Source organism: Calonectris borealis, chromosome 3 (genome assembly GCF_964195595.1).
Source record: "Calonectris borealis chromosome 3, bCalBor7.hap1.2, whole genome shotgun sequence".
In the NCBI taxonomy this organism is placed as follows: domain Eukaryota; kingdom Metazoa; phylum Chordata; class Aves; order Procellariiformes; family Procellariidae; genus Calonectris; species Calonectris borealis.
The window spans coordinates 56,216,976-56,244,797 of NC_134314.1; the positions used below are offsets into that span (position 1 = coordinate 56,216,976).

The 27,822-nt window shown below is 36.6% G+C and overlaps 1 protein-coding gene across 2 annotated transcripts; it reads right to left on the reverse strand.

Annotated features, from left to right (window-relative positions):
- Window positions 1-27,822, reverse strand: GOPC (golgi associated PDZ and coiled-coil motif containing). Of its 2 annotated transcripts, XM_075145729.1 has the most exons (9): window positions 27,500-27,822; window positions 13,740-13,904; window positions 11,167-11,190; window positions 7,294-7,469; window positions 6,862-7,027; window positions 5,504-5,599; window positions 4,517-4,681; window positions 3,665-3,845; window positions 1-3,142 (listed from the first exon to the last, which is right to left on the reverse strand). In XM_075145729.1, exons 1-9 carry the CDS (start codon window positions 27,791-27,793, stop codon window positions 3,024-3,026), a joined length of 1,386 nt encoding a protein of 461 aa, XP_075001830.1. In that variant the 5' UTR covers window positions 27,794-27,822; the 3' UTR covers window positions 1-3,023. The 2 variants fall into 2 exon arrangements, with proteins under 2 accessions (XP_075001830.1, XP_075001832.1); XM_075145731.1 differs by lacking the exon at window positions 11,167-11,190.

Sequence of the window (27,822 nt, forward strand, 5' to 3'; positions counted from 1 at the left end):
TTTGATCAGAGTTAAATTTATTGCCATAAAGCACTTTCCTTAACTTACATGCTCTTAATTAACATTGGTCCCAGACACCAACAAACACTGTCCACCTTTAGCTTAAAATACAATTGTCTCACTGAAGATCTTTTTTAATAGGCAAGGAATTATCTACCCCAAAAAATTGCAAAATCCTCTTTAGAATATTATTTTATTTTTTTAAGTAAAAATATATATACACACAAGTAAACTGTTTTACACTTTAAAAAATAAAAATGAAGTCTGAATACTGACTTTCCTCGGAAATTCTTTCAAGTCTAATTCATTCAGCCTCTGAGAATCAGCAGGACTGAGTCTTCCAGTTACTGACACAGGGGAGAATACACATTTGTCTACCGAATCTGGAAATCCCAACTTGCAAAACTTTTCTCAGTTGAAATATTAATCTCTAAGCATCTCAGTATAACTACAATAAACCAGTATGTTAAATCAGCTGGTAGGAAGTATGGAGTACATGGAGACAGGCTGTAGTGTCTGACCAAAATACTCCCATTCAGGGCTGTCTAAACAAAGATTATAAAAACTGCAGGAAAGGAAATCTGGTGATAATTTACTGCTACCTGATATGTCTACTTCTAGTCATTTTCCTCAGCAATTGTTCCTTCTATTGATCTCATATATAGGTTAAAAATAGACAAGGTAAGAGCAGAGAAAGGGTCCAGCAACTTCCAGAAGATGAAGAAAAGAGCACAGCATCATGAGAAACTGGTGAACAAGGACTGTTAGGAAAATAACAGTCTAGAAACATTCTCCCACTTCAGGCTAAAACTGATCACAAATATTAAGTGGAAAATAAGGTGTGCCAAGAAGTAAGGAAGAACGAATAAATTAAAAATTTCACTTTTCCCTCAAATAAAGGGAAACTGTACAGACAAAATTAATGCCTTTTTTGAAAGTTACTAGACTAGTTGAATGAGCCTCATTTCTTACAACTGCAGCAAGATTTCATGCAGCGGTGATCTTCAAAGACAAGAAGATCACTACTTGGCTTTGAACTATCCTCTCTGACAAAGAGGACATTGAGTGTCCAGGCCACAAACAGTTTCAGAGTGCACTCTGCTTGAGTAACTGTGGGGAAAACACAAATCTGGAGGTTATGGCAGTGGATTTATCTGCTAACACGTAGCCAATGTGTCCTCAAGTTTCTGAAGCTTCAGAAAAAGAAACATGACTGGGGACCTGTTTCTTCTTCACACAGCTTTATTTTTAAATACTAGTTTCTGTTTGGTGAAAGCTGTACAGCTTTGACCATTTTAAAAACCTTCAACAGTATGCTGTATGACGAGGACTATTATAAAAAATAATAAAGTTAATAACCAAATAATGTTATTCCACTGAGTAAGCGGAACTCATGCGCGCACGCACACACACACACACACAAAACGATCATGTGAATAGCAAAGTTAAGGGATTTATAAATAGCAAAATCTTTGAATAAAGTATATACATTTTTAGGCTTTTTCTATAAACATATATATATAGTGCTCCTAGGAGAGACAAGTAATTGTGTTCTACATCACAATTTAGAACGTAAGATTAGTTGATGTTACTCTAAAGGCCTTTGAGGTTTTTTCTTATGTATGTACATCCTACACAGTAACACTTGCAAATATGTCTTTTCACATTAGTTCCTCTCTCAATGTACAAAACCTTATCTTTTCACATTACAGTTCAACAGCCTGCAGAGCAGTGAACAGGAAAGCCAGCATTGCATGCTGAAATAATAAATGCGATTACAATGTAGAGCTTGCATGTGGAGAAGTGCATGCTGCACTTCACCAAAAGATCTGCAAATGGAGTATGAGAAACTGGCCAAGAAACCATCCTCAACATTCCCATTTGCAGCCATGCTGTGGGCCTTTAGATGTACACCAATTAAAAGCTATTTTAAGATACACTGCTCTTACAAAAGGAGTAACATTTTGTTTCAACAGTAAGACAATTATAGGTTAATACGATTGCCATAACACAAATAGGGCCAGACATCGTATGATTCTGAGCACCTCCTGTAAAGTACTGTGCATTCAACTTTCACTTATTTAAAGATTATTTTAATGTGAAATGATTATGTTCAGTACCCATCAAAAGCACTCAGCATTTCATAAGGTCAAGCTAATGATGACCAACTCAAACCACTCCACATTAGCAGGAACCATATCCATTCAAGAATGAACGCTGAATTGATGATGCTGAGAAAAAAAATACCAAAGGGCCCACATGAGTATTTTTTAAACTAATTTTGCTTTTAAAACCTCATAATACTCTGTTTAAATACTTTTGGAGCAAGTTTCAAATGGAACAACTGGCAGTGAATTCATTGAAACAACAATGCCAAAAATCTCACTCATAAAATGATCATGGGCTGAAGGACCACGATTAGCAAGTACTCCACTGTCCCATTTGGGTTTTGATGGTCTTTGCTCAAATAAAAGCTCTGGTTTTTGCTGTTCGGGGTGGGGCGCGGGGAAGCTTTCTTTTAAAACTTACAGTTCAAAAGTCCTAAGTACAAAACAAATGGATGCAATGTACAATTTCCCCCCCCGCATCCTTCTAGCTTGTTTCACACCAAACTGAACATCAGTTGTCCATTTAAAACATTAAAGGGTCAAAATGAAGCTGGCCACATCTTATTCTACTTCCTTGGGGGCATCAGTGAGATTAAGAGTTGAATGTATTGAGGTTATCCTTTTTAGAAATCCCATGCTTTGGTGCTTATTATTAAAAGAAAATTCATTTCACATGCCACGTGTTAGGTAACTACTGTGTGTCACGCAAAAGACAGTTTTCCACATGTAGAATTGCTCACAATGAAGCCCTGAGGTAACTGCCTTTTTTCCAGGCAACAGTAATACAGTTCCCTTTGACATTTAATCATCCTTTTACAACCTACACTAGTATATGCAACTTGGAGCAGTCAATATTGATTATCGATTGTTCCCAAAGATGGGATCTGTCCAGTTGATTTGTTTGTTTGTTTGTTTTTAGGATAAAGACTCAGCAGAACGGGCTAATTTGGGTGCAGTGTCTTCTAACGGAGCTTCAACTGAATTCCCCAGGTCTCCATTTTCATGTCCATCAATACTTGGTTTCTTATCAAACACTGCAAGTTAAAAAGAAATTTTATTTAAGGAAGAGAAGTAATCTTGGGAAGGACAGATCAGTGAGCCTTATTTCAGAAACTGGGAAGTGTGCTGAAATGACTATTAAAATAAGAGCTAATAGGCTTTTAGCAGAACACAGTATGAGAGGAAAACAGGAACCATTTCTATACCTGATCTAAAAAATGTATTTGAAGAAGCCAATAACATAAAGTGTTAAGGGGAATTAACTACTCCTAGACCAGAGTCAGGAAAAGATAAGAATAAATTTGAATTTCACCCTTTGGGAAAAGGCAATCACAAAAAAAACCCCCACAAATTAATTCAGTTAATTCAGTTGTATCTAAATAAACCAGGCCAATAAGTGAGGGACCAACCAAAAAGGCTGAGAGCCTACTAGTAGGTTAATTGAATTAATAGTAGATTAATTTTACAATGAATATAAAACCAGTGTTTTCCAGAAATTGGTTTGCATATTGACACTTCAGAATTAAACTGCATGGTACACATTTTAGAAGGTTTACCTTGTGAGGGTTTGACATCCACATTTGCATCTTTTCTATTAGAACTTGAATTTGCACCTTCTTCCAATTCATCAAGATATAAACGATATCGGTGTCCACTCTCGTCCTCATATTCTACATTTTCATCATCTGAATCAACTTCTGGAGCAACATACACTACTTCAAATTCAATCTCGCCTCTCTAAAATGCAATGAAAATTACAAATTTACTACTGCATAGCTACGTAATAGGATTACCGAGTTGAGCTAGGTTACTAAAACAAACACATTTTACTGTTGTAAACACATTTACAGTTGTATTGAATATTGTGGATATGTATCTGAATGAAGTTTTTACTGACTAAAGAAGTACAGTTCTATAGCTAAGATTTACCAAAGTTACCTGAATTTCTTAGTTATGTGCCAATACATTTCAAACAGTGACTTCTAATGAGTAAGTTTTCTGATAAATTAACCTCTTAACTGTCTGAAAAGGGGAAGCAAGGGAGGAAGAAGATTATAGACCACAAAGCATATGAGAAACATTGGCTGGAGCTCTCCAGTCATAAAAGAATAAAATGTATGTCACTAAATAATTAGTTCTGTGGGGCAATGTAACAAGCTGATTTCCATCAGCCTTACTGAAGAATCATTAGCCAGTACATGGGTTTAACTGAACCAGTACTGACCCAGCATTTTTCTCCTTAAATCGCAAGACATAAGAGGATTAAGTGTAAGGAGATACAGCTTCAGGAATCGCTGTAGCTTAGCAAAACACTGTGCTTAACAGAAAACATTAAAATTCAAGGTAATTCAACACGCAGAACACAGGAAGCACCTAAATATGCCTATGGATAACAGGTCCCAACTGACCTGCTGGGAAAGAATAGTTACAGCTTCTTTATGTTTTGCATCTCTTAGATTAACTCCATTTACTGCCAGAATAGCATCACCAACATGCAGTCCTCCACATCTATCAGCAGGTTGTCCAGGATGGATTTCAGAAATCAGTATTGGAACACCATGCTCCTTTCCACCCTATTAAAAAAAAAAACAAAACAAAAAAAAAAAAAAAAAAAGTAGATTTTCATTAACTGAGATGTCCATTAGCACAAAATCAACATTCTGGTAGTTGCTCTTAAAGTGCTTATTTCAACTTTTATTATAGAAAATTAGAAAGCATGCTTCAGACAAAAGGAATGCTTAAGAAGAATGCATGAGATGCTTCCCTTAATTCTTCTCCCTACAAAAGAATGGACAAATTTCAAATATATACTCAAAGAGTCAAAGACGACAATTCTGAATAATAATAAAAGTATAAAATTATATACAAGATGATGAGACGACATCAAAACCTTATTAAAAAAGCATATCAGGCAACATATTGACTTGCAAGAAACAATATTCACATTTAGAATAAAAGTATAATAGTCAGAATTTTCAAAATTTGTTATAAAAAGTTAATACAGCTTTTTTTAGGTGTGAGATGCCCATACCAATGCTTTAAAGAAAAAGTTAGAATGACAACAGCTAAGCTTTGGAAATTAGTTCTCAGATTGTTTCTGCTCTTCTACAGTCTTACCACCCCTGAAATTCACCACTGGCTAATCTGCTAAAGTGTCTATACCCTAAACATAAGTTGAAATCACAAGTTTTACATAAAGTTGCAGTTATCTATTTCCTAATCTATCAAAATGAGTCTTGAAGTTCTATGACCATAGCTATGGATTTGGTCCATAAAAAAATATGTTTTTTCATATGTTCGAACAATACATTCACTGATCCACTTATTTTACAGAAGTACAAATAAAAATTTAAATTGCTTCTTCTGTGTCATGGAAAATAAATGCAAGTATTTACTGTGATTGAAATTCCTAGTCCTTCATGGTCTTCTTTAACTAGCAAAACTTTTCTGATTGGACCAACTCCTTGACTCTTCTTTAAGGCATCAGGATCCTAGTTTGATAAAAAACAAACATAGCATAAATATAAATGTGTGAACCAAAAAGTGATGCACTTCTCCGTTTTGCTTTGGTTTTTTTAATTGCATACAGGCAGTATACCAGCAACAGAGTTTTAGACTAGCTCCAAGCAGGACAAACTTACAGTGCCCCTTTACAGACAGGGTATGAAATCAGGAAAGATTCCTCACTAGGCACTCCTGATGAGAATAATTATTTCAATTATTTCAGTGCTGAGTGATGCACAACACAGAACTTAACTTCAAAAGAAGGAAATCAGCCACATATTAAAAATATAAGAGACTACATGGAGGAATGCTGATCACTGCTGAAAAGTTGTATGACGTAAACTGCAATTTAAAACTAATCAAATAATAGAACAAGATGTAATACAGTCCCAAAGAAGAGGCTGCTTGCTCAAATTTATTTTTATTATAATAAAAATAAACATATCAAAAGCCATTCAACTCAAAACTAAAAGAGAGACTAAACAAATCAAGGTATTTATTTTGCCTTTGTTAAGCCGCTGTTGCCATTATGCATACCCTTAAAATCACACATACACATATTTATCCACCAATATTTTATATGCAATTAGCAACATAAGCAGTAAGATCCACCTGACCAACTAAGGTATTTTAGAACAGATCAAAGTAAAGCACTTTCCTGAAAATGTTTGGGTTTATGCACTGAACACTGGGGTGATTAACAGGTCACGTGCCAAGCTGGGCGAGTTCTACCAAGGCTAACCACAGTGAAATGCCTTTTAAAGGTTTTATTTTAAAAAGTACCTTTTTTGGGGGGGTGGGGGCGTGGGGGGGGGATCAATTATTTTACAGAGCGTCAATTTATCTGGCCTTTAAAAAAAATTTTTAAAAATGGATTTCAGTTCAATCTAATCCTAAAAATGTTATTCTTTTCTTGTTTTTTGTAAATAAGTTAGCTCCACATTTTGAAACCTAGGTAACAGAATTACACTGTTAAATTCATATTTATACACACACATAGCAGAGGCTCAGTTTTCAAAAGGACTGAGCGTTCCTAGGTAAGTCAAAGGAATTGTATCATCTTTCATGGTCATTTATGGGGACACGCTACTAATAATGGAACTGTCCTTCAGCATACAGAAGAATTATATATTTAGAAGTGACATTTGAAAGAACATAATATTGAAGTGAAAACAATCACAAAAATGAATAAATAACTCGTATCTATTTTCCACAAATGCTGGAGGAACAGCTCATCTTTTCAACTTACATGTCCTGGTGGTGCTTGCATTGGTCGTTTTAGATCATTCCGACCTCGACAAGCTCTAATAACAGTTTTGTGACGGTGAAGGTGTATTTCTGCTTCAAGTTGATTCCAGAGCTTGTCATGAGCAGGTCCCTTCATATCTCGGCCCAGTAACTGAATCTGCTGGACCCTACATAATGACAAAGAGAGTAAAACAACATGCTATATTACAACTGAACGATGAATGCATTGTACAACTCATACGCTTCACCTGGCTACAGCACACAGTCACACAGCAACTAGCACAAGTGCAATAAACTGTGGGGATTTTTTGTTTCTTCCTTTTGTTCAATTAACTGCAAATGTGAGACTTTTCCTCCTTAGTCTTAACTTTAGAACTGCCTCTGGGGATGCAAAAACATCACATGCTAAGGGACATGGATTGACTTTACATACCTTCCAGCTAGTTCCTTATCTAAATACTTGGCTGCCAATCTTGCTCCATAAACCTCAGCTTGAAGCACAGCTATGTGTCGACGAAGAGCTTCATTTTCCTTCCTCAGCAACTTCACCTCAGCTTCCAGCTGAGCTTCTTTCACTTTTTCTTTCTTGTTAGCTTCAAGTTCTCTCTCCTTAAAAAAAAACAAACAAAAAAAAAGAAGTTGAAAGCTTTCATCAAAGCTAATAATGAAAGAGCACTTACTGTTTCTGCACACACAATGTGTATTAACTCTCCTGTGTACAGGACATGCATGCAGGAAAAAAATGAAAGCAGGGACTCTGGCACTGCAGCTAGTGGTTTGCATGCTCCCCTCTGGGGAGAGGAGACCTTGCATTCAACTTTGTGCTCCTGACATGACTTTTATCCATCTTACAACTCCTTAACATAAAATGCATATACTGGCTCAAAGTACAAGGACTGAAACTAGCAACAGTGCTTCTCCCTGTCACACATAGGTGGCAAAATTCAAGTAGCCTGAATATCGTCCTTATTTTTTCCTGTGTTCAAATGGAAGATTCATACAATGAGAGAAAAGATTATTTTAAAAATGAAAATCACTAAATATTTCAATTTGATAATATACTTTAACTATTTTAATACAATTTTTAATATGACCAGATGTCAAGGAAATGTTCTTTAACTCTGTATATCCTTAAAATTACAATTATTTTCATGCAAACAACCAAGAAATGTCCAGCCAAGGACATTTCCAAATCAGACTCTGAAGACCACAAAAATAAAGCCAGAGATTCTGCACATGAAGATGCTTACCCTGACAAAACTTAAAAGATAAGTTAGTGCAAAATAGCTTTGTTAAAAAAAAAAAAAAACAGCAAAAAAACCCCCAAAACAAACCCCAAACCAAAAACCACCCCCACACACACACAAAAACCACTCTAAGAAATGTACCTTCCCCACCCCCCTACCCCCTAAAAAAGGAATTATGGAAATACAAATTACTTCCATAGTAGTCCATCTCAAATGTACAGAAAATGCATAGTCGTTATCTTTTCTAATATTCAGAGTACTGGAGTCAAAGGAATTAGTATGCTCAACTCACATTGCTATTCTACAAAATCTACTTTAAGAAAAGCACATTTGATTACTTGTATATTTTATATCTTTTTTATATCCCTTTTACAAAGTGGGGGAAAAAACCCCACTGCAAGCCAGGAAAATAGTAGAGACACAGGATCTATTACTGTTCCCTTCTAAAAATGTCTGTCAACTGAAATAGCAATAAAAACTAAGTTCACCATAACACATTTTTGAAGACATTTGAGTACCTTAGAAGTGTTCTTTGTACTTGTACCAATTACATTATTAAACAAATAAAACCAGGAGGTGCCTCTAAAGAAGCGATAGGACAGAAATAAAATTTTACAGAACTGGCAAGACAAATCTGTTATCGAATTGTGAATATGCTTATTCACTATTCCAAGCCCGGATATAAAACCATGAATATGGCTGGTATTACCACATTTGAGATATTAAGCAAGGTCGGTCCTTCCAGAGAGAGGTATTTTCACAATAGGTATATGTAGGCATTCATAGCTATTTGCCAGAAAGACAACTCTGAATTTGATGGGCTCTACTATTTCCCTCATCTGTTAAGTATTTGTATCAGGTTAAATGAATGGAGTACGTTACACGTATATACACGTTGGCCACAAATTGCCTAGCATACTGCTCAGGAGGAGTGGCACAAAGATCACTTGAAATCGCTGGCATTTCACCTCCTGTAATTCCCATATTGACCCAGTTTCCGATCAGGTTTGACTCCACATGCACGTTAGAAAACCTGTCACACAAAGCCTCTTCTGGTCTCTGGCCTTTGAGTTGGAGGCTGTCTTGTGAGATGACTCTTCAACAAATCTCTTTCTGTACTGCAGGATCACTCCTAAGCCAAGAATTTTGACTAATCTACATTTGAAGAAAAGGAGTTTCTAAAATTATACCAATTCTCTCTATTATTATGATGGGCTTGGGCTATTTTAATTCACATCTACTGCCAGTAGCCAAAGGGCAATTACAAGAATTCAAGAGTGCCAACACGCTGCGTTGCCTCTGCCACCCACTTTAGCTGTAAGAAGGGTCACAGTGCAGACATAACGCTCATTCTACAGTAGCTGGAGAGTCCGTATACAGGTACAGTGTTCCCGGTACACTTATGTTAGCTATGTACACATTGCCAATATTGCTCTAAATAGTATAGGCCCCCTGTTTGTGTATGTACGCACTTTTAGAACATCTTTTATTTGACAAATATAAAAAGACAAAGACTAGAATTTGACAAACATATGAAGGTACATTAATGATACCCAAACCTCCATTTTCTTCCTCATTGGATATTTTTATGATTTATTTACTGAATAAAAAGTCACAAACTAAAAATTCATAATATCTTTGCCAATAATTTGTTCGAATGTACCAGTCCTGTTTTCTATTCAGAAAAAAGCCTCAGAGGTGTACAAGTTCCTTGATGTATCTGAAATACACCTTGGGAGAAGAATTCCAACCTCCCCCAGAAAAGTGAATTGCTAAAGTGATCCAAGATATTTGCTTACCCTAGCAAATTCCATGTAGCACACTTGTATTTATACGAAGTAGCCAGCTTAAAAACTCTCATCAAGACTGAAATTTTCCATTTATTTTCTCTGAATCTGATTCATTATTTAAATTAAAGTTAAACAGAAAGTCAAATGTTGTATTTCTAAGTGGAATCACTTTTAGTCATGCATTTTAGATGTAATACCTAAAATATGAGGAACAATGTAATCACATAGAATTGTTTTTTTCCTATTTTCTCCATTATTATGACTATTATTCTGTGACTGAGGTGGAAAATTACACCCAGAAGCCATTTTTAACGCTACTCTGGACTGTCTCCAACTGATCACCACGAAGAAAAATCAAAGATTTGCAATACACAATATCTGAAGATGTACTAAAAGAACACGTCTTTTTTTGACTGACTGTCATGAGATGCGATAAGTCTCCAAAAATCTTTAAAAAAACTGAGGAAGTTACAGAATCGTTTCATGCTTTCTAGTGTTCATAGTATTGCATAGCTTCTGCAAAACAGAAGAAAATGTATTTTCTGTTGGTAATATAAAAAAAACACCAAACGAAAAATGCAACTGCGATGTTGAAGATCAAAGCTTACAGTTACCAGCTATCCTGTGGCTTTTCAAAGAGCAAACATTAGCAATGATAATGAGGAATATAACATAATAAAAGTGGAAAAGTTGTTTAAAATCCTTTCAAGTCTATCACTGTGAAAGACCGAAAGATAAAACTTAACTTTGCATCGTTTTTTCTTCTTATCTATGTATTATTGAGTTTATATGCTTTGACCTGTTACACAAGCCAGTAAATCATATTAAATCATGCCCATAAAAAGAACTGAGAAAAGGGAAAACAAGGGAAAATTGACAGGATTCTTTTTTTTAAATATAATATATAAAATACTTCATATTACACAGATAGATGTGTACAGTATTTATGCTTTAGAAATTGTATAACATCTTAAAAATTTTTGAGATACCGCCAGAACAATCTTTCAGAATGTCAAGCTGTCAGATATTACCTTAAATGAGCTATAACAATAATAAATAAAACACACACAGGCTTAGGAAAGAGGGCACCAAAACTAGAAAACGAAAACTAAAATGCAAAGAAAATTCTTTACACCGCATCTTGCCAACAGACAGGAAGAAGGAAAAAGCCAGATCTGTTTTGCCAGTTCCTGACGCCAACATACAGAAGTTGTTGCACAAAACAAAAACACTGCTTAAACATAAAAAAAAGGCAATCAGCATACTTACCATTTCATCCACAGAAAGGACAGACTTAAGACAGAAGAAAAAAGTTCCATAATTAGAGAAACAGGCAATAGGAACTTCAAGAAAATGCAACAACATAAATGACTTATTCCAAAAGAAATTTATCAGCAGATTGTGTATTTCATTAGAAGGCATAAAGAACAAGTACATTGCTATAATTGTACTTAGCAGCAATTTTGGTATTTTGCAGGGAAGTTATTAAAAATCTTATTAAAAATTTTAAACTTATTGTAGTATTGAAAACAATACTTTCTCCTAAAATAAGAATCTCTACAAAGAATAGCAAGATAATGTGAAATTCATGAAAGCAGTTTTGAAAGTCTCATAGAAAATATCTTCTGTAATAACATCTGTTATACAGATAACAGATTTTTTTTTTCCTTTCAGAAAGAATAACAAAATATGTACTACAAGAGGGACATAAAGGAAGGGAGAAGTAGCAAAAAACATCTATCAACTGCAAAACTCAAGAAAAAAAATTCCACTAGGCAACTTCATACTCTTACAAAGAAAGAGTTATTGTGCCTGGACTAAGCAGATGCATCACTCCTAAATCAGGGATTCAGCCTAAACTACATGATGTTATCAATTGCTTAGCAATCTGAAACATTTAAAAATGTCTTGGTTCACCACTATGTACAATTTTACAGCCTGCAGAGTATACATTTATCCTGAGTCTACACACAAAAGAAGAGGGGTTGTTGTTAAAAAGAAAGCAGGAAGTTAACTAGTACAGGACTTTATTTCCCCATTGCGTATTATGCTGACACAGTCCCTCTTTGCACTCAGAGGCTTTCTGATTGCCAGGTCAGCACCACAGTTTTTATTTACCTAAAACTCAGACTTCCCATTTTATTGTCATTTAAGCAGCTTCAGTTTTGCTTGTTCAAGCTGCCCAAACCTTTATAGCTTTCTGTATCTAGAACAGTTTAAAAGTGAGTTTCTCTTCATTAGAACTGTGATATCCCTAAAGGTAAAGTAAAGCAAACGCAAAAGCTTAGCCCTTATGTTTACAAAAAAGGAGGAACTAACTGGAATTAAGCAGAGATCATCAGTCTAGGCTGTTAATAAATTCAACACAGATAAAATCTGAAACAATGTAAGTAAAATGTATTTAGTGTCACCTGTGGGAAAAAGACTGCTGTCAATAGCATGGAGATTTAACATATCTTTAGAAATTGTTTATAACAAGTAAGGAGAAACAAAAAGGTTAAAAGTATTACTCTCTCTGTCACTCAGCAGTTAAGCCTCACTAATAAAATTTAGGGACCGAAATCACTCACAGTGATGTGTTGGCTGAAAAAAATTTGCTACATGTAAACCTGCAGCTTAACACTTAAAAAATGCTGGTGATATTTAACTAATGCTTATTTATAGGGCCATAAAAATTATTAACAGCTCTGAAGAAACTTCATCATGCTTAAGCTATAATTCAATACAGAATAAATTATGTGCAGACAATCCAGAAAATGTTATTCTTATACTGAATATGCAAGCATGTAGACCTAGGAACATAGTTTTAATTCAATTACAGCTTTTGGACCTGAAACGGGAAGATTTTGGGTTACTCCTGTTATTCAGTGATTAGCCTAGATAGCCTTTAAGCCTTATAGCCTGTTACTGTGTTTTATTATACATTAATTAACAGGATAAAATAGCAGAGGAGACTAATCTAATGTTCCACATATGTTGGGACTAGGTATTTGCAACCAACCTGTGAAGCAATTTTTAAAAACAGCCAGAGAGCTAGACTTTGATTTATGCCAACGGTTAGAAACGACAATCTATGCAACATTGCTTTACTTTTCTGATTTACAAAGTCTCAGTATTAGAGCCTGAATCTGTGGCTAGTAACAAGGCAGACTACACTCTGGTTATCAGTCAATGCCAACTAATTGCACAGATTAATTACTGTTAACTTTTGGTGGGCTTTGTAAAGGTCTAAGTTTCTAAAAAACGTATCGTGCAAAATTATCAGTGGTTTATAGAGTTCTTTTATGACAGTCTGCTGCATGTAGCAATGGATAGCGCTGTAGATGCATCTGCAGCATTCTTAAAGAGAAAGAATGACAATAGAGAGAGGACTGTGGTGCCATCTACCCCCTCTTTGTATGGCAAACAATCCCATTCTTACTCTTATCAGGGTATAACTACAATAAAAACAATAGATTTACCTCACTTTAGGCTTTTTTAAGATACATGAAAATTTGATTGTGTGTGTATATTGGAAGCTATTATCTTCTGCAACTTCTGTTTCCAGAAAAGCTTTATTAAGCACCAAAATATTTTCTTATTCTACTTTAAGAAACCACTAAAAAACGGTTTATGTAAAAACAACTTCTTAAATTCTTATTCATTACTCGGATGTTATTTGTATTATTTTTAATGGTTGCTAACAACCAACCGTAAACATTATTTAAAAAAGAAAAAGTTAACTCTCTCTAGCATTTTTAAAGTGAAAATTTGTAACCAGCTTATTCGCACCTTCCAAGGAAGAACTTCAGCCAGGAGAGGGAAAAGTATCATATAATCCTCCATTCAAGCTCCATACTCACCAGTTTTGCCTTAATAGCCCCAGAATCAACACTCTGACCAGTTTTGGCATGTAGCTGAAGTTGAACAGCGTGGAGTTGCAAAAGCTGATCATGCACTTCCTTTTCCAATACCGCTTTCTCTGCCTGCGTTTCTGTCAGTTCAGACTTCAGATCAACTAACTGCGCCTGTGAAGATATAATCCACCATGGTAATTAGACCAACGATTAAATGGGTTCATCAGAACTGTGATACATAGACACATCATTTGCTGGTACGTATATGCTACACACGGTGTAATACAGAGAAGAGTACATGCTGTCACAAGTTCCTCTGTAGCCCAACTTAAGCACTGGATCATTTGCAGGCTTTTCCCCAACTGCCGCCAAATTCACTCATCCACAGACCCAGCGCCAAACAACCATACTGCTGAAAGTAAGACTAGCTGGGTTCTTCCTCACGCAGACAATGGCATGTGATGCTGACGTCCACTCCAAAACAGGGCAATGGCATTAAACCTATGTAGGACTTAGAACCATAGCAATGTAAACACAATTTAAAGCTTTAAAATTATTAAATCTTATTGAAAAAAATTATTGATCAAAGTTAAATGACAATTATTAATGCAATGCTGAAATCTAATAACCCAATTTAAAATTGGTCTGTTATCAACAGCTTAAATGAAATAGTAAATGAGATGGGCAAACCAGAAGCCATAAATTAACAAGCTCCTAAAATGCATTTGTAGAAAACCAGGAGTAGTTATTAACTCTTAAAAAAGTGGTTTTGAAACATTTTAAATACAGTTTACATGTAGTATGTACATCTGGAATAAAAGAAGAAGTTCTAACATCTTTACCAGGTTACTTGTTATCCTTAAGTTCAAGTAGCATTTTATAAGATAAACATTTATATATATAAATATATATATATTTAAAAAAAAAAAAACATTTATATAAGCTTTAAAGCTACTATTTGCCCAAAAAAACACAGAAGATGATCTCAGGGGAGGGGAATTTTGAGCATGCTTAATATTTTTAGGTAAATTCCCAGATCATATTTTTGCTTCCAAAAATTTGGAACTAAAAAGCAAAAGAGAAAAGCCACTGATTCTTCAAAGAAAAATCTCTCATATTAAAGTAGGGTATTTTAGATAATTTAATAACATTATACTAACGTTCAAATTTGCACTGAATATCACATTGCAAGCCAACAATCAACCCATTCAACTACATAAATCACTGCTTTAAAAGGTCTGTATCAGTGGGGAGAAAAAAAAAAAAGCAGGAAGGATTTGACTATCAGTGGGGAGTACTTACTGGGTCTAACTTTAGGTAATAATAGGTAATAATTTAGATGGACAGCCTCCTTAAGCTTCCAGCATAACTATCAGACATAAGTAGGCTCTTCCAGAGGTGATTCAGAGCACCTAAATTAAGAGTGCAAGCTGATGAGATGGGTCAAGCCAATCTCCAGCTTGCTGCTGCCAAGAAGAATGACCTCCCTGCCTGCCCCCAGCCATGCCGCCACATCTCCGGGACCGGAGGGAGGGAGACGCCCTGCCCATGAGCTCTGCTGATTTCAGACCAGACTCCCCAGAACAGAGCAGAATCACCTCTCTCTGTCTGCTTAGATGGAGCCACAACAGACCAGGTTAGCATTTACTTTTTGTCAAAGAATGGGGCTGCATGCATTTCCACCTTCCAACTGCCAGAATGACAACAAACTTGAATAATTTGTAAACCCTTGCAGAACTCTAAAGCAGAAATTGCCTTCTACAGTAAGATGGTATTTAAATAAAGCCATATAAAATACCATAAAGCCATATAATTTTAGAGAAATGGGTTACTTACAAAACTGCATTGTTCTCCTTAATGACCAGCCACTGCTAAAGTCTCTCTGCTATGGATTATCTATCCTCAAACAAAAGCAGACACACATCCCTGAACTAAAGTAGCAAAAAAAAAAAAAAAAAATCTCCAGCATAAGAGGTGATGATATAGTACAGAGCAGATAACTAAGACCTTAATAATGAAGCACAGTTTGACCTAGTCACAATTTCACATAATGTATAACAATATTACTTCTACTTTGTTATTATTTGTTATTATTATTATATAATGTATAATGATATTACTTCTACTTTTAAAAAAGACCACTAATGCCTTCCTTCTTTCAAACAGGTACTAACAGCTAACATACTAACTTTTATTACTCTTTTCTATACACACACACTCATCCATTCTAATCTGAAATGCCTGGAGAAGCAAAAGTGGCAGAACAGGTAAAGTACACCAGTTCAATATTGTCCAGCCTCACCTAGTAGAGAATGGCATATAAGGAACAGCATAGAGTTCTGGCAAAAAAAAAAAAAAATTCCCTCTGCAAATTACAAAGCAGCAAGAATGATGGCTACCAGTTTTGCGACATGCATGATGCTCCAAAGGGATCACAAAGAGACTGTCAAACTCATAATAAAAAAAACAGTACTCTGCATATGACCTAGGATTTAAATTTGTATCCTACTGTTTTGATAAAGAGAGCAAAATGAGAAATGGTATGAGCACACATCATGGAAGTAATCTATTTACACATTATGAAAAGCCATAAATCTATCCCCAGGAACAGATGCAGATACAAGAGTCACACCGAAAAGCAATAAGCTGGTTTCAAATCTTGTGATCTACTTCTATGAAGGCTGACAAATCTTTACATTATTTCACAGAAGTTCTGCCTTTCTCAGCTTGGCCAGCTCACTTAATTCTCCTTTATATTACTCTTACTAGCACTGTTTTTTATCTACACTCCCTCACTTTGTTATAAAGGAATCACATGGAAAGACCACTGGAAATTCAACAGCCCTACATTCAATTTTGGAAGCTACTCGGAGAGGGGGCAGAGACAGAGGGGGAAGTGATGAGCACAAACAAGCACAATTGGTAAGGCCATGCCATCCAAAAGCACCGTTCACTGCATGAGGCAGGGGTTCTACAGAAAAAGATGGTGCCAGATCATATAATTATAATGTTTCAATTTGCATAAGCACAACAAGGATAAATTAATGTTGCATAAGCAACTGTACCAATCCTTTTATTGGCAGCTTTCTGAATGTACTTTCCAACCAGACTGTCAAACAAGAGATGTCACGTATTTTGAAGGTCACCTGCGACTGTTCCAGAATTTGTGAAGCCAGTTGCGGCAGAAGTAACAAACACCCGCTCACAGGAGACCATTGAGCTTCACGGTTAGGAGAGATTAGGAAGAGCCACCAAACAACAAATAGAGAACAGAAACTTTCATTGGGGAACAATAAAGGGCAGAGGTTGAAGAGAAGGTAGTATGTTTACTTTCATAACATCCTTTAACAGCAACTTGCTGATTCAGCCAAAAAAGGAACCCTCCTGTATTTAGGGCCGTACACAACTGTGCAGATAGCAATTATCAAGCATTAGCAAGTATCACACTGCAAGGTAACACCTTAGTTTCTCTCTGCTAACTCATTTGTGAGTCTATGCCCCAGGCAACACATAGTTAGTAGCAGGACTGGACTGTGGCTCATGGAAGTATGATTTAATCATGAAAACCTACATCTAGCCCTATAGCACAGACAGGGAGAGAACTGGAGAATCAAGCAGAGAGGATACAAGAGAGACAGAACTTGCACAGCTTTCTTCCTTTTATTCTGACACCTGTTGGCAACATCAATGCCTCTTGAGATATGCTCATTTGTCTCTGACTCACTGAAGTCTTGGATATTTTTCTCAGACCAAGATCCGTAACTGGAATTTGGTGCCAATGGCAATGGGAAGTGCCCAGTCTGGGCCTTACAACGGAAGCCAAAGCTTACTGAAATCAACCAGAAAATAACAGAGTTTCTTCTTTACCAAAGGAAGTCAGACCATTTCTTTCAATGCCTCACTTTTCCCACCTCTCTTGTCTGGGGACTAACTTTTCCTGAAGTGTTCTGAGAAATGTTTCAGTTCAATACTGGCTGCTAACTGAGAACTCTGAGAAGTTACATAAATGAGAGACTACGGAAAAGACTAAGAAAAAAAGAACAGCATTACTGACAGAATCATTTATTTTTCTAAAGTACCTCATGTGCAAGCATGTTCTCCAATTTATCAATAATTATTAGACACATTACTGTTAATTTCTTTCTATTTACTGTCCCAATTACAATCCATACACTGTCAACTATACAAGACGTACTCCTTGGTTTCTTACCTTTTTTCTCCTCGCTGTTCTGAATAAAAAGCCAAACCAACCTTTAATACTGATCTGATCTGTCTGGGGTGGGAGGAAGAAAGGTAATCCCACAAGTCTGTTTTTTTCTTTTCTTCCGCAAAGTACTAGTAAACACATGCTATTTCAGAAAGACTACCGCTTCAGATTATCACTCCATTGGTCTATAATCAAGCTATTTGTAACTCTAAATAAAAGTCTACAATTCGAGTAAATTGCAGATCTTGGTCAAATTAATCGAATAGTAAAACTCAGTATTTATCTTCCAAACAATCTAACACAGAGATGATACCAGAAGAATAGTTTTGAAAAGCTAACTAAATATATTTACTCAATTTTTGGGCATTTGCCATTTACCGGGTATTTTCTATTTCACAGAGATCTTACACCTATGAAAATTAAAACAAAATTTCAATTGAAATAACTCAAGAATTTATAAATTATTCTTTTTTTCCTTAATATATAAAAGAAAATAAATCATGGCATTAAGCAACAGACAAATATTTATTCCGCAGATCATTCAAAAATATTATTGCAAAAATTAAAAAAAAAATCTCTAGACAAAACAGTCCAGACAGAATGTCCTCCTATTTTTAATCAACTGTTCTTATTTCCTGTTCAAGCAGTTATTAGTTATCAAAAAGTTGTGTTTGATATAAATGATCTTATGCTAAATATGTATTTTAAGCTGTCAATATAATCAATTTCAACTTAAATGCTGGGATTGATTGCACTGACAGTCATGAAGTTCTTGAAGTCTTAATCAGTGTTTTTCTGGGCTTTGAGCCTTAGAAACAAAACAATCATCACTGAGGTTTCTTCCGATTATTTTGTATCATATCTTACCATTTTTTTTTTCATATGTTGGTCTGAACTCTCACAAAAGAACTACTTATTCATCCACCTGTATATGTTTCTGTTATAACAACTACACAAAAATAATTTATTTCTATAAGATCTCAGAGCCATATTCAAAGATCCTATGCTAAGTTTGCACATAATGAAGAATAAAAATGTGGACCTTGCCCTGAACAACTCACCATGTAAAGACATGAAGGAAATGATGAATAAATGTAACATGAAAGAGAAGTAGAGATACAGAGGTATTTGTGTATAGAACTGCACAACAGGAAGTAAACAGATGGCACGGTAAAACCACAAGTTACCATTTCTCATAATCATCACTGCTTGAATGAGGCATTAGAAGATGGCAATATTGAGACCTCTGATATCTAAAGCATCAGAGGGAGCACACACAGACAGAAAATTTCAGAAAGTGGGATGATGGTGACTAACGTACCATGTTGACAGGAAACAATCTACCTCTCACTACTGAAAGGGAAACCAGTAGGTGAGGAGCAAATGGAGAGATGGCGTTGTCAGATAAAATAATGACAATGTTTTTAGCTTTGGGAAAAGCTTTTTTGTTTTCTGAGCTATCGTTCCAATAATTTCTGCAGTACAGACAAGAGTTTTATTTGAGCTAATAGATGTGAAAAAATATCTAAGACTTATCCATTGCCCAGACATGAGGACTCAAATTGGAAAGCTAGGTCATAGGCCTGAATAACCCTAGGACAAGGCAGTGGCATTATTCACCACACCAAATAAAAGTGAGAGAAAGACCCAAATTCCCTCAACATCAAAGTGTAATGAACGCTTTTTGAGGCTTGTAACGATGCACTTTCCGGTATACCAATTTCTACCTCAAAAAAAAGACTAAGCATAATGGACATATTAGAAAACACACAGACTTTTCAGCAAAGGAAAGCTAGATACAAAAATATCCATCATATTACCAACCTCCAGTGACTAAAAGTCATAGCCTCAGCAAATGCCTTTAAAGTAGCAAATATTCTTTAAGGATTTTTTTCATTTTCCTTTCATTTCAGGCCTTTAGGGTACACCTAATTCATTCTCATACCAAGCCTTCTTAACTCATAAAGGTCTGAAAATTGTCTTTTTTAAATTAAAGATTTTTTTTTCCACCACCAGTGAGAGGCTGTGTGGTGCTTAGTTGCCAGCTGGGGTTAAACCACGACGACATTTCTAGATGCCAGGAGCTAGGACTTCAAGAAACATCGAACACAAGCAGACTAGCAACAAAAAACAGCACAAAAACTGGTAACATTTCATCATTTCTATCTTAGCTTCCTAAACAAGGCAGTCTAGTGCCATCATTTTATCTGTATGTGTACATTTCTCCCTATTTTGCCTTCCCTCCCTGCTGATTTTAATTGAATCCATTTTCAAGATTCAAACAAATCCATTAGAGGGGTAAAGGTGTGTATGATTAAAGTTCCTACAACAGGCAAGTTTTGCACAAAACAGCTGCTCAGTAGGAAAGAGCGACAGATTAGTGCCCTCATGGAATGAAAAGCGGGAAGAGTCAGAGCGTAGCTGGTTTGTTTAATCCACCCAGAGACAAGAGCAAACAGCGTGGTGGCTAGGCACCACACGCGCCGTTCTGAGCTAGTGACTGTCCTGCTGCCTCTTCTCCCGCCAATTAACCAAAACCGTAGGTAGATGAAAAGGCAAAGGATGCTGTGGTGTGGAAACTCACAGATCATGGAAGAGAACTGCGTGTGCCTGAATTGGAAGTGACTTGAGAAAGTGCTCGATGTTTGCATCAGGACAAATCATTCCCCACAAATCAGTAGGAAGCGAGATTTCACAAGCTCCATTGATTCTGTTACCAATAAAACACCTCCGGTATGTATATTTTTAATACCTAATTTTACAAGAGAGGTTTTTACAAGAAATCTTGCCATGGGATGAAATCAAAATTCACAGACAAATAAAGTATATGAGGTGTTTTTACTTCTTCAGCAACAATCCTCATGTAATTTATGCTAGACTCCAGAAAGTTTACTGACATACGTGTTTCTGTATTTAAACATTCACTCCTGATCGGGGCTATTAACCTTCTGATTTAAAGACTGAAGGATCTAGGATCATGAAACAGAACAGAGCACACTACAATGCTGCAATTACTCTGTGGCTTCTGCCCCAGTACATGCAAAAAAAGCAATATAAGTATCAAGATACGACACTAGCATATTTGCTTAACATTACATTTTGGGGGCATTTTTTTAAAGACAGAAATGTCGCTTAAAGGCAAAAGTAGTTTTTTAAAAAAACCCTAATTATGCTTTACAAACTATGAAATCATTATTCCTAAGTGTTCCCATAACGTTACACAACTGCAGGATAGAAAACAATTTTTCAGGACGTGACAGCTGTTGCTCCTACAGCCTGAGGCCTAAACATACTCACAGACACTGGATACGCAAGTGTGGTGGTTCAACAACAGAAAAGCCTGTCATGCACAGTTACGAACCACACAGCCCACATACCAGTCAGTTTTCATGGGGACCCCTGACTTTGGCATCAGCCCCCAGATGTGAAGTATCCGAAATTCTTAAGTATTGTGCTTCTCTAATTGCAGGAAGAAAGGATTGTCTCCATTATCTCACCAGTGTCGCTTCACCACTTCGACTACAGCTCTCCAAAAGACAAGAACACTCTCCCCTTCCTCAGTCTTGACTATTCAATTCTTCCTGCGTATTAAGCAGCACTTGCTGCAATTTCTCACACAACCCTATTAAGTTTAATGGACTGGTTTGAATGAGAAACCATGAAACAGATCAGAGCCCTATTAATCTGACTGTGCTCCTTGCAAAACTAAACAATGTGACAGCACTGTACAAAATATGAGTTTCTGAATAAGTGATACTCTTGGGAACCATAATTTTTGTTGATAAAAAAAAACCAATTTCAACACAATCAAAGAATGCTTACCACTTGTCAGTGATGAAAATGAGCGGCCTGTTTCAAGAAATTATTTTAAAAGACTATACTTACAAATTTTTAAATGAAATTTAAAGCCTTTATTTCATTATTATTGTGACCTCAAAAAGGGCATATGTGACTTAAGTTTTTAGTTACAGCTTTAAATTTAACAAAATTATCTTTATCATGTGGCTAATAAGAACATGAATGACAAAATTTATGACTACTGACTCCCTAAACAAACACTACAGTTGTGTAGCTATGTAGGTAGTCTTGGTAAAAATGCAGTGTATGAAACTGAACACACAAGTGAATAATAAATTAATTTAGTCCACCTTTAATATGTCCCATACAGAATACGAAGTACATGAGACATCTACAAATGAATTGCTCCATTTCTCAGATTCCATTCTAGTCCTGACAAAACATTCAGAAGACTGGTCAGCAAATTAAAAGGATGCAAAACAACATTCATAGTTTTTTATCTTCTCTGCTGAAGTCCATTCTGGATACATAATTATTTGCACACTTTTCCTCCCAATGATTAAAAGATAAGGTAATAACAATACATGTAAAGCATCTTAAAAATTTGATTTCCATTTACATAAATGGATACATCAACCAACATTTATACGCCAGTCATCTGATCTTTTTCATCTCTATCATTAAAATACCTGTTACTGCAGCAACCTATTATTGTTTTCACTTTGCTTTACGTACTCTTTCTTGCCACTGTATTACTTTGTATTTGACTGTATCATTCTGTTTGCACGTACTTACAGAAGCACAAATTAATTTTTTTTTTTAAATCACTGCTTGTACGCTTTGCTGCCAGTGCCAAATTTCTGTCTGCCTCACAACATCATTTTTTTCAGGTTGCCTATGCTTCTAATTGTTTATTAAGATGACACAAATCCGTTACTGCCATTATTTTGAAAGTCATACTAGCTATGCAACATAATTCAGTAAACAAAACTAAGAAATATAAACTAAAATACTGGTTCCCTATCACTTACTCCCAACAAATGAGACAGAGAAAAGGAAAACACTTTACTACGTGCTGACTGAAACTAAAGTAAGATAGTTAAACTTGTAGAGAATTCCAGAGCTTCTGATACAGGAAAACATGAATTAAGTATAGGTGACCCCTTTAAAAAGGGCGTAATTATTGTGAGAGAAGTTGTGTGTATCAAACTAATGACAATTTAGTATATAAGCCAACTGGAAAATTTATGCAAACCTGTACTTCCACTTCCTGAATATCTGAAAACTGCTTACATTTTAGGATGTAGAATTAGCTGGATCAAATCTCATTCAATTGATTTTTCCAAAAGCCCACATTCTATCTAGTACCAACAGATTTCTATTCCAAAAGAGAAAAAGTATTCAGAGTTAAAAGTATAATTAATAAAATTTCATCTCAGTAAATACTGGAGATTTTTATGACATTTGAAAAAATTAAACAATTTACTTTTCTTATGAAGTTATTGCAACTATGCTCCCAGTTTTATAGACACATCTGTCATGGGGTAAAGAAATATCTTGGTCTTCAATAGGTGCATTTCTCACTACAAGGCAAAGGAGAGAGGGGGGAAAAAATCTAAACAGACCCTCATAAGAAGGTGTATGGTCCTACCTTGGTTTAAAAAGTACTGCTAAACAACAAAGCAGGACTACAATTCTGCAGTGTGCTCCATAAGATGGACTCGCACACTATATGAAGAGTCCCCACAAACATAAAGCCACCTACATTTAGGTTTTTTTGGTTTTCAGGTTTTTTTTGTTTAACAGGGATCTTCAGATTACCTACATAATACTACATATGCTTTAGCTGATACAGTAACAAGTTACTTACAGAAGAATTCAGCTTACAGGAACATGTTCCTCTAAACCTGCTAACTGATTCCAAGTTCACCAAGGACATAAAACTACATAGGCGATTAACTTCTTAGACATATACTTAAATGTTTTCCTTAACTTTAGCATGTACGTTGGCTTAACACAACTGCCAAGACACAGGGTGTGCTCTACCAGACACTTGTTTCCAGCTTGTTCATTTAAAATTACAGAATCAGATTGGTGGTCAAAGTGCCAGAGTTAAAGTCCAGCTCAGTTTTCACTGGCACATTGACCTACTTCTTTTACTTCTACAAAATTGCACTGTATAGAACACTCTATTTTTTGAAATGGACATTTACACAGCATCATGTAATTTTTTCACCTCAAGTGATAGTCAAACAGGAGAAACGAATCCTGTGAACTTCCTCTCAATTAAAAATCTACTGAAATCTCACACACTGACTGTCAACCTGCATCTGCTGAATTATAACGCATCCCGAGAGACAGAGCATCACAAAAAATCTCCTTTAAAATGGCTGTCATCTCCTTTTGTTCTAAAAGCCTGAGGCCCTTACTGTCTTCCATCAAGATACACTTCTTCATTTGTTCATATTGAAGTGAAGCTGATCTCAGAAAAGAGGTGGCTTCTATCACATACTACTTTTCTTCCTCTTTGATAAGCTACTTAATTCAACTCTGTCCTACTGTGACCAGCAGGAAAAATACGAAAACAAATCCTCCTCCCCTTTTGTTTAATTAGTTTAATATAGGACTGCAAATGTTATTAGCACAGTAGTATGTTTATAACCTTTCACCACCCTGAAGCACAAGTAAATTTAGCTGCATACATCCACCGTGCATCTGCATACTTTCAGCTTCCTTCTAAAAATAACTTACCCCTGAATTGGCAACATACAACTCCCTCTTCTGAAACTACCGTCTTCCTGGAATACTTTTTTCACTATTCAGAAACATCCTTCATACAATATTTTACCTAGACTCATCTGTCTAGCAGTAGGTATACACCAATGATGCCAAAACACTTTTCGCACCAAAGTCGTACAGCAGGAGCTTCCATCCACCAAACCAACTAAGCTGTGCCTCTTAGAGGCAATTGTATCAATCAGAAATGCGTATTAAACTCATAAGGTTGATAAACCCAAGTCTGAACTGCATTTCTTTATTCTTGTCTGTAATATTATAATAAGACCCGAGCATTCTGGTCAAGTAAATGGAACCCACAAACAACAGAATAATATTCATCATTTTTTATTATTAATTTGATTTTCCTTTAGGAAATAATATCACTCACTCAGTAAGACAACAGCAGCAGTAACAGTCTCTTAGCTTTTAACAGTCTCTGACACATCCAGTCAAAGTATTATTTTAATCCAAATACAGGCATATTTCTGAAGATGGATTTAACGTACTGGCTTGAATAAGTGCTTGTACCTAAGTAAACTATGACTAATGACACTTTTATGAATGTGATGAAAGCTTTGTATTAAAATGTACAAACACTATAAAGTTATAATTGTGAGCTATTAAGAAATTACTGCAATTTTTAAAGTTATATGAAATACAGTAACTTGCATTATTAAAAAAAAAAGTAAATTCACTGATCACATCCTAAACTCCAGTATTAATGTCAGTGACTTCTTTCAAAATATGTAACTGTATCCTCCATTTTGGACACTGAGGCTTTTGACTAGACATCTGTGCATGTAAAAAGATAAGACACTCATTCTCAACAGAGCAGCCCCATCTTTTGGAGATTTTAAATGGCAGTTTTCATTTCAAGTTTATGACTCTAATAATCATGAGGTCCTAAAATTAACAACCTTCAAGACAATACTATAACCTTCTAAAGATCTATTTGAAAGATAAAACTTCTTTATAGGTATGAAACCTAATACTAGTATCAGTAATAAAAATATTTCACAAAATAAAAGACTTTTTATTCACTTCTAAAGCACTCACTCTGGATTCTCAGTATCATTTTTATCAAACAATTACTTCATGCACTTAAACATACACAATAATTATGCTATTACAACTACTAACTGTGCTCCTTTGCTCTTCAACACATTCAAGATTGAGGCACAGATCTTCAGTTATTTAGGTGCCCCTGATGATATTAATTAGGTACCGAAATACCTTTCAGGATCTGAGTTTTATCATTTCCTTTCAAAATATTTAAGCTTGAAACAACTTTTCAAAGCAATATTTACCAAGCATCGACTCATTCTCTTAAAATAACCTGAAGACTCATCTGTTTTACAAGTCTGTACACAATACCTACCATCCTTGTGTAATATGCAATAAATACTGATTGTCTACTATAAACTCATAAATCTTATTTTACTACGCCTATACAATTAAGCCTACTGTATAGGTTGATAGTATATATAATAACCAATACTAAAATATATATGACAGCATAGCAATATAAACACAAAGAATACCATAAACATCACTGGTGCTATAAAGACTGCAATGAAAAAAGCTCCTAGCTTAACGAGGTCTTTGTTCTACTCTGAAATATCCTGTTCCTCTGTTAAAGTCCATGGATTATTTTGCATAACAATATCTTCATACCAGGAAGAAACCTGATTAAAACCAAAGCCAATTTACTTACTTTACTTCCTACTGCAAGGCAGACCTTCAGAAGAGCAGGCTACTGCTTGAAGACTCTTAAATTCCTTTAACACAAAGGACTGAAAGAACTGAATTCTGGGGTTTACTTGTCTTTTGAAGTTCTTACAAAGCACATATCTCCATGGTTTTAAAGAAGTTTTTCCCCTTACTCCCATGTATTTAAAAGTTAGTAGAAAAAGCAAGACAACACTAGAAAGCATGGCCTACAAGAGATACTGAAGAAAATGGAGGGTTTTAGCCCAGGGAAAAGCTAACTGAGGGAAGACACAACAAGAATCTTCCAATATGTAACAGAAAGACAAGAGGGCAGTTAACATCCACAGCTGGTGAGGACACAACAAAATGACATCACCTTACTAAACCAAAAACGACTCAGGTTGGACAGTTCTAAAACGACTGTAAAGTTCCCCAGAATCTCCTTCCAGAGCGCTCCAGGTCTTGCGCAAGTCACAGGACCTGCAGCCTTGCCTCTTGAGCAGTATCAGCACCAGCCAGCTTGGCTCCAGCTGATGCTTCTTTCTTCCCACCCTGACTGAAATTCTGGATTAGGCGTGAAGAAAACTTTCCAACAGTAAGGACAGCTCTTATTCTTCTCACAGAATGTGCAATCTTCACATTAATTTTCTGACACTTAGTTTGGCAGAGAGCTATTTGATCTGCCTTGCAGTAGGAAGGGTCGAGAGGACCTGCCTAAGTCCATCCCCAGCCCATTTTTCTGTTTCATTTACTTGTAAGCAGGAATAACGTCCTCATTTTGACTCCTGACTATAGACTTTAAGCATCTTAATCATATGTCTTCCTCCCATTTTTAAAAGCCTTTCCAAATTCTCTAGGGACCTAATGCAAATAGGAGACCAGTCAGCGGCATCTGTTGCTCAAGATTGCCGCTTTCAACATCAAAGAGAACTTTTTTGGCACGCACGGCTTCATGCCCACGGTATAATAACCAAAGCCTGAGGATCGGCACGGCCAGGCCCCAACCCCGCGGGGCTGGACACAGCCTCCCAAAACGCGGAGCCAGGTTAACCCTCCCCAGCTGCTCCCAGCACGGCACCCGGGCCGTGCAGGGCGCGGGAGGGCCTCTGCCTGCCCCCACGGGCAGGGCACGGGCCCCGCCAGCCACCCCGACACTCCCCCGCGGGGCACGGCGGGGGAGGCCCCACCAGACCAGCAGCACCCCGACGGCGGAAGCCCACCGCCCCCACCCCCGAGCAGCGGCCGCCGGGGGCCTCCTCCGTCCCCCCCTCACCTCCAGCTTGTGGTTGATCTGGGACACGGTCTGCGCCTTGTGGCAGAGCTGGGCGAAGCAGGAGCTGAGGCTGGTCATCTTCTGCCGCCCCTCGTAGGTGATGTCGGCCTGGTCGGGGTCGATCTCGCCCAGCAGCAGGTCCACGTCCACGAAGGCCTTGTCGAACTCCTTCTCCAGCACCTCCAGCCAGCGGAACATGGACACCCCGCCGCCCGCCGCCGAGGCCGAGCCAGCCGCGCCCCCCCCGCAGGCCGCGGAGCCCGGCCCGCAGGAACCGCCGCCCGCCGCCGACATGATGCTGCTGCTGCTGCTGCTGCTGCTGC

Excerpts from the sequence above, each read along its gene's own strand:
- GOPC (XM_075145729.1), bottom strand. The coding sequence starts at position 27,793 with ATGTCGGCGGCGGGCGGCGGTTCCTGCGGGCCGGGCTCCGCGGCCTGC. Across the intron at positions 5,600-6,861 it reads TGCAAGCACCACCAGGACAT|GATCCTGATGCCTTAAAGAA; the intron begins GTAAGTTGAAAA and ends TTATCAAACTAG. Across the intron at positions 4,682-5,503 it reads GACTAGGAATTTCAATCACA|GGTGGAAAGGAGCATGGTGT; the intron begins GTAAATACTTGC and ends TTTTTTTAATAG.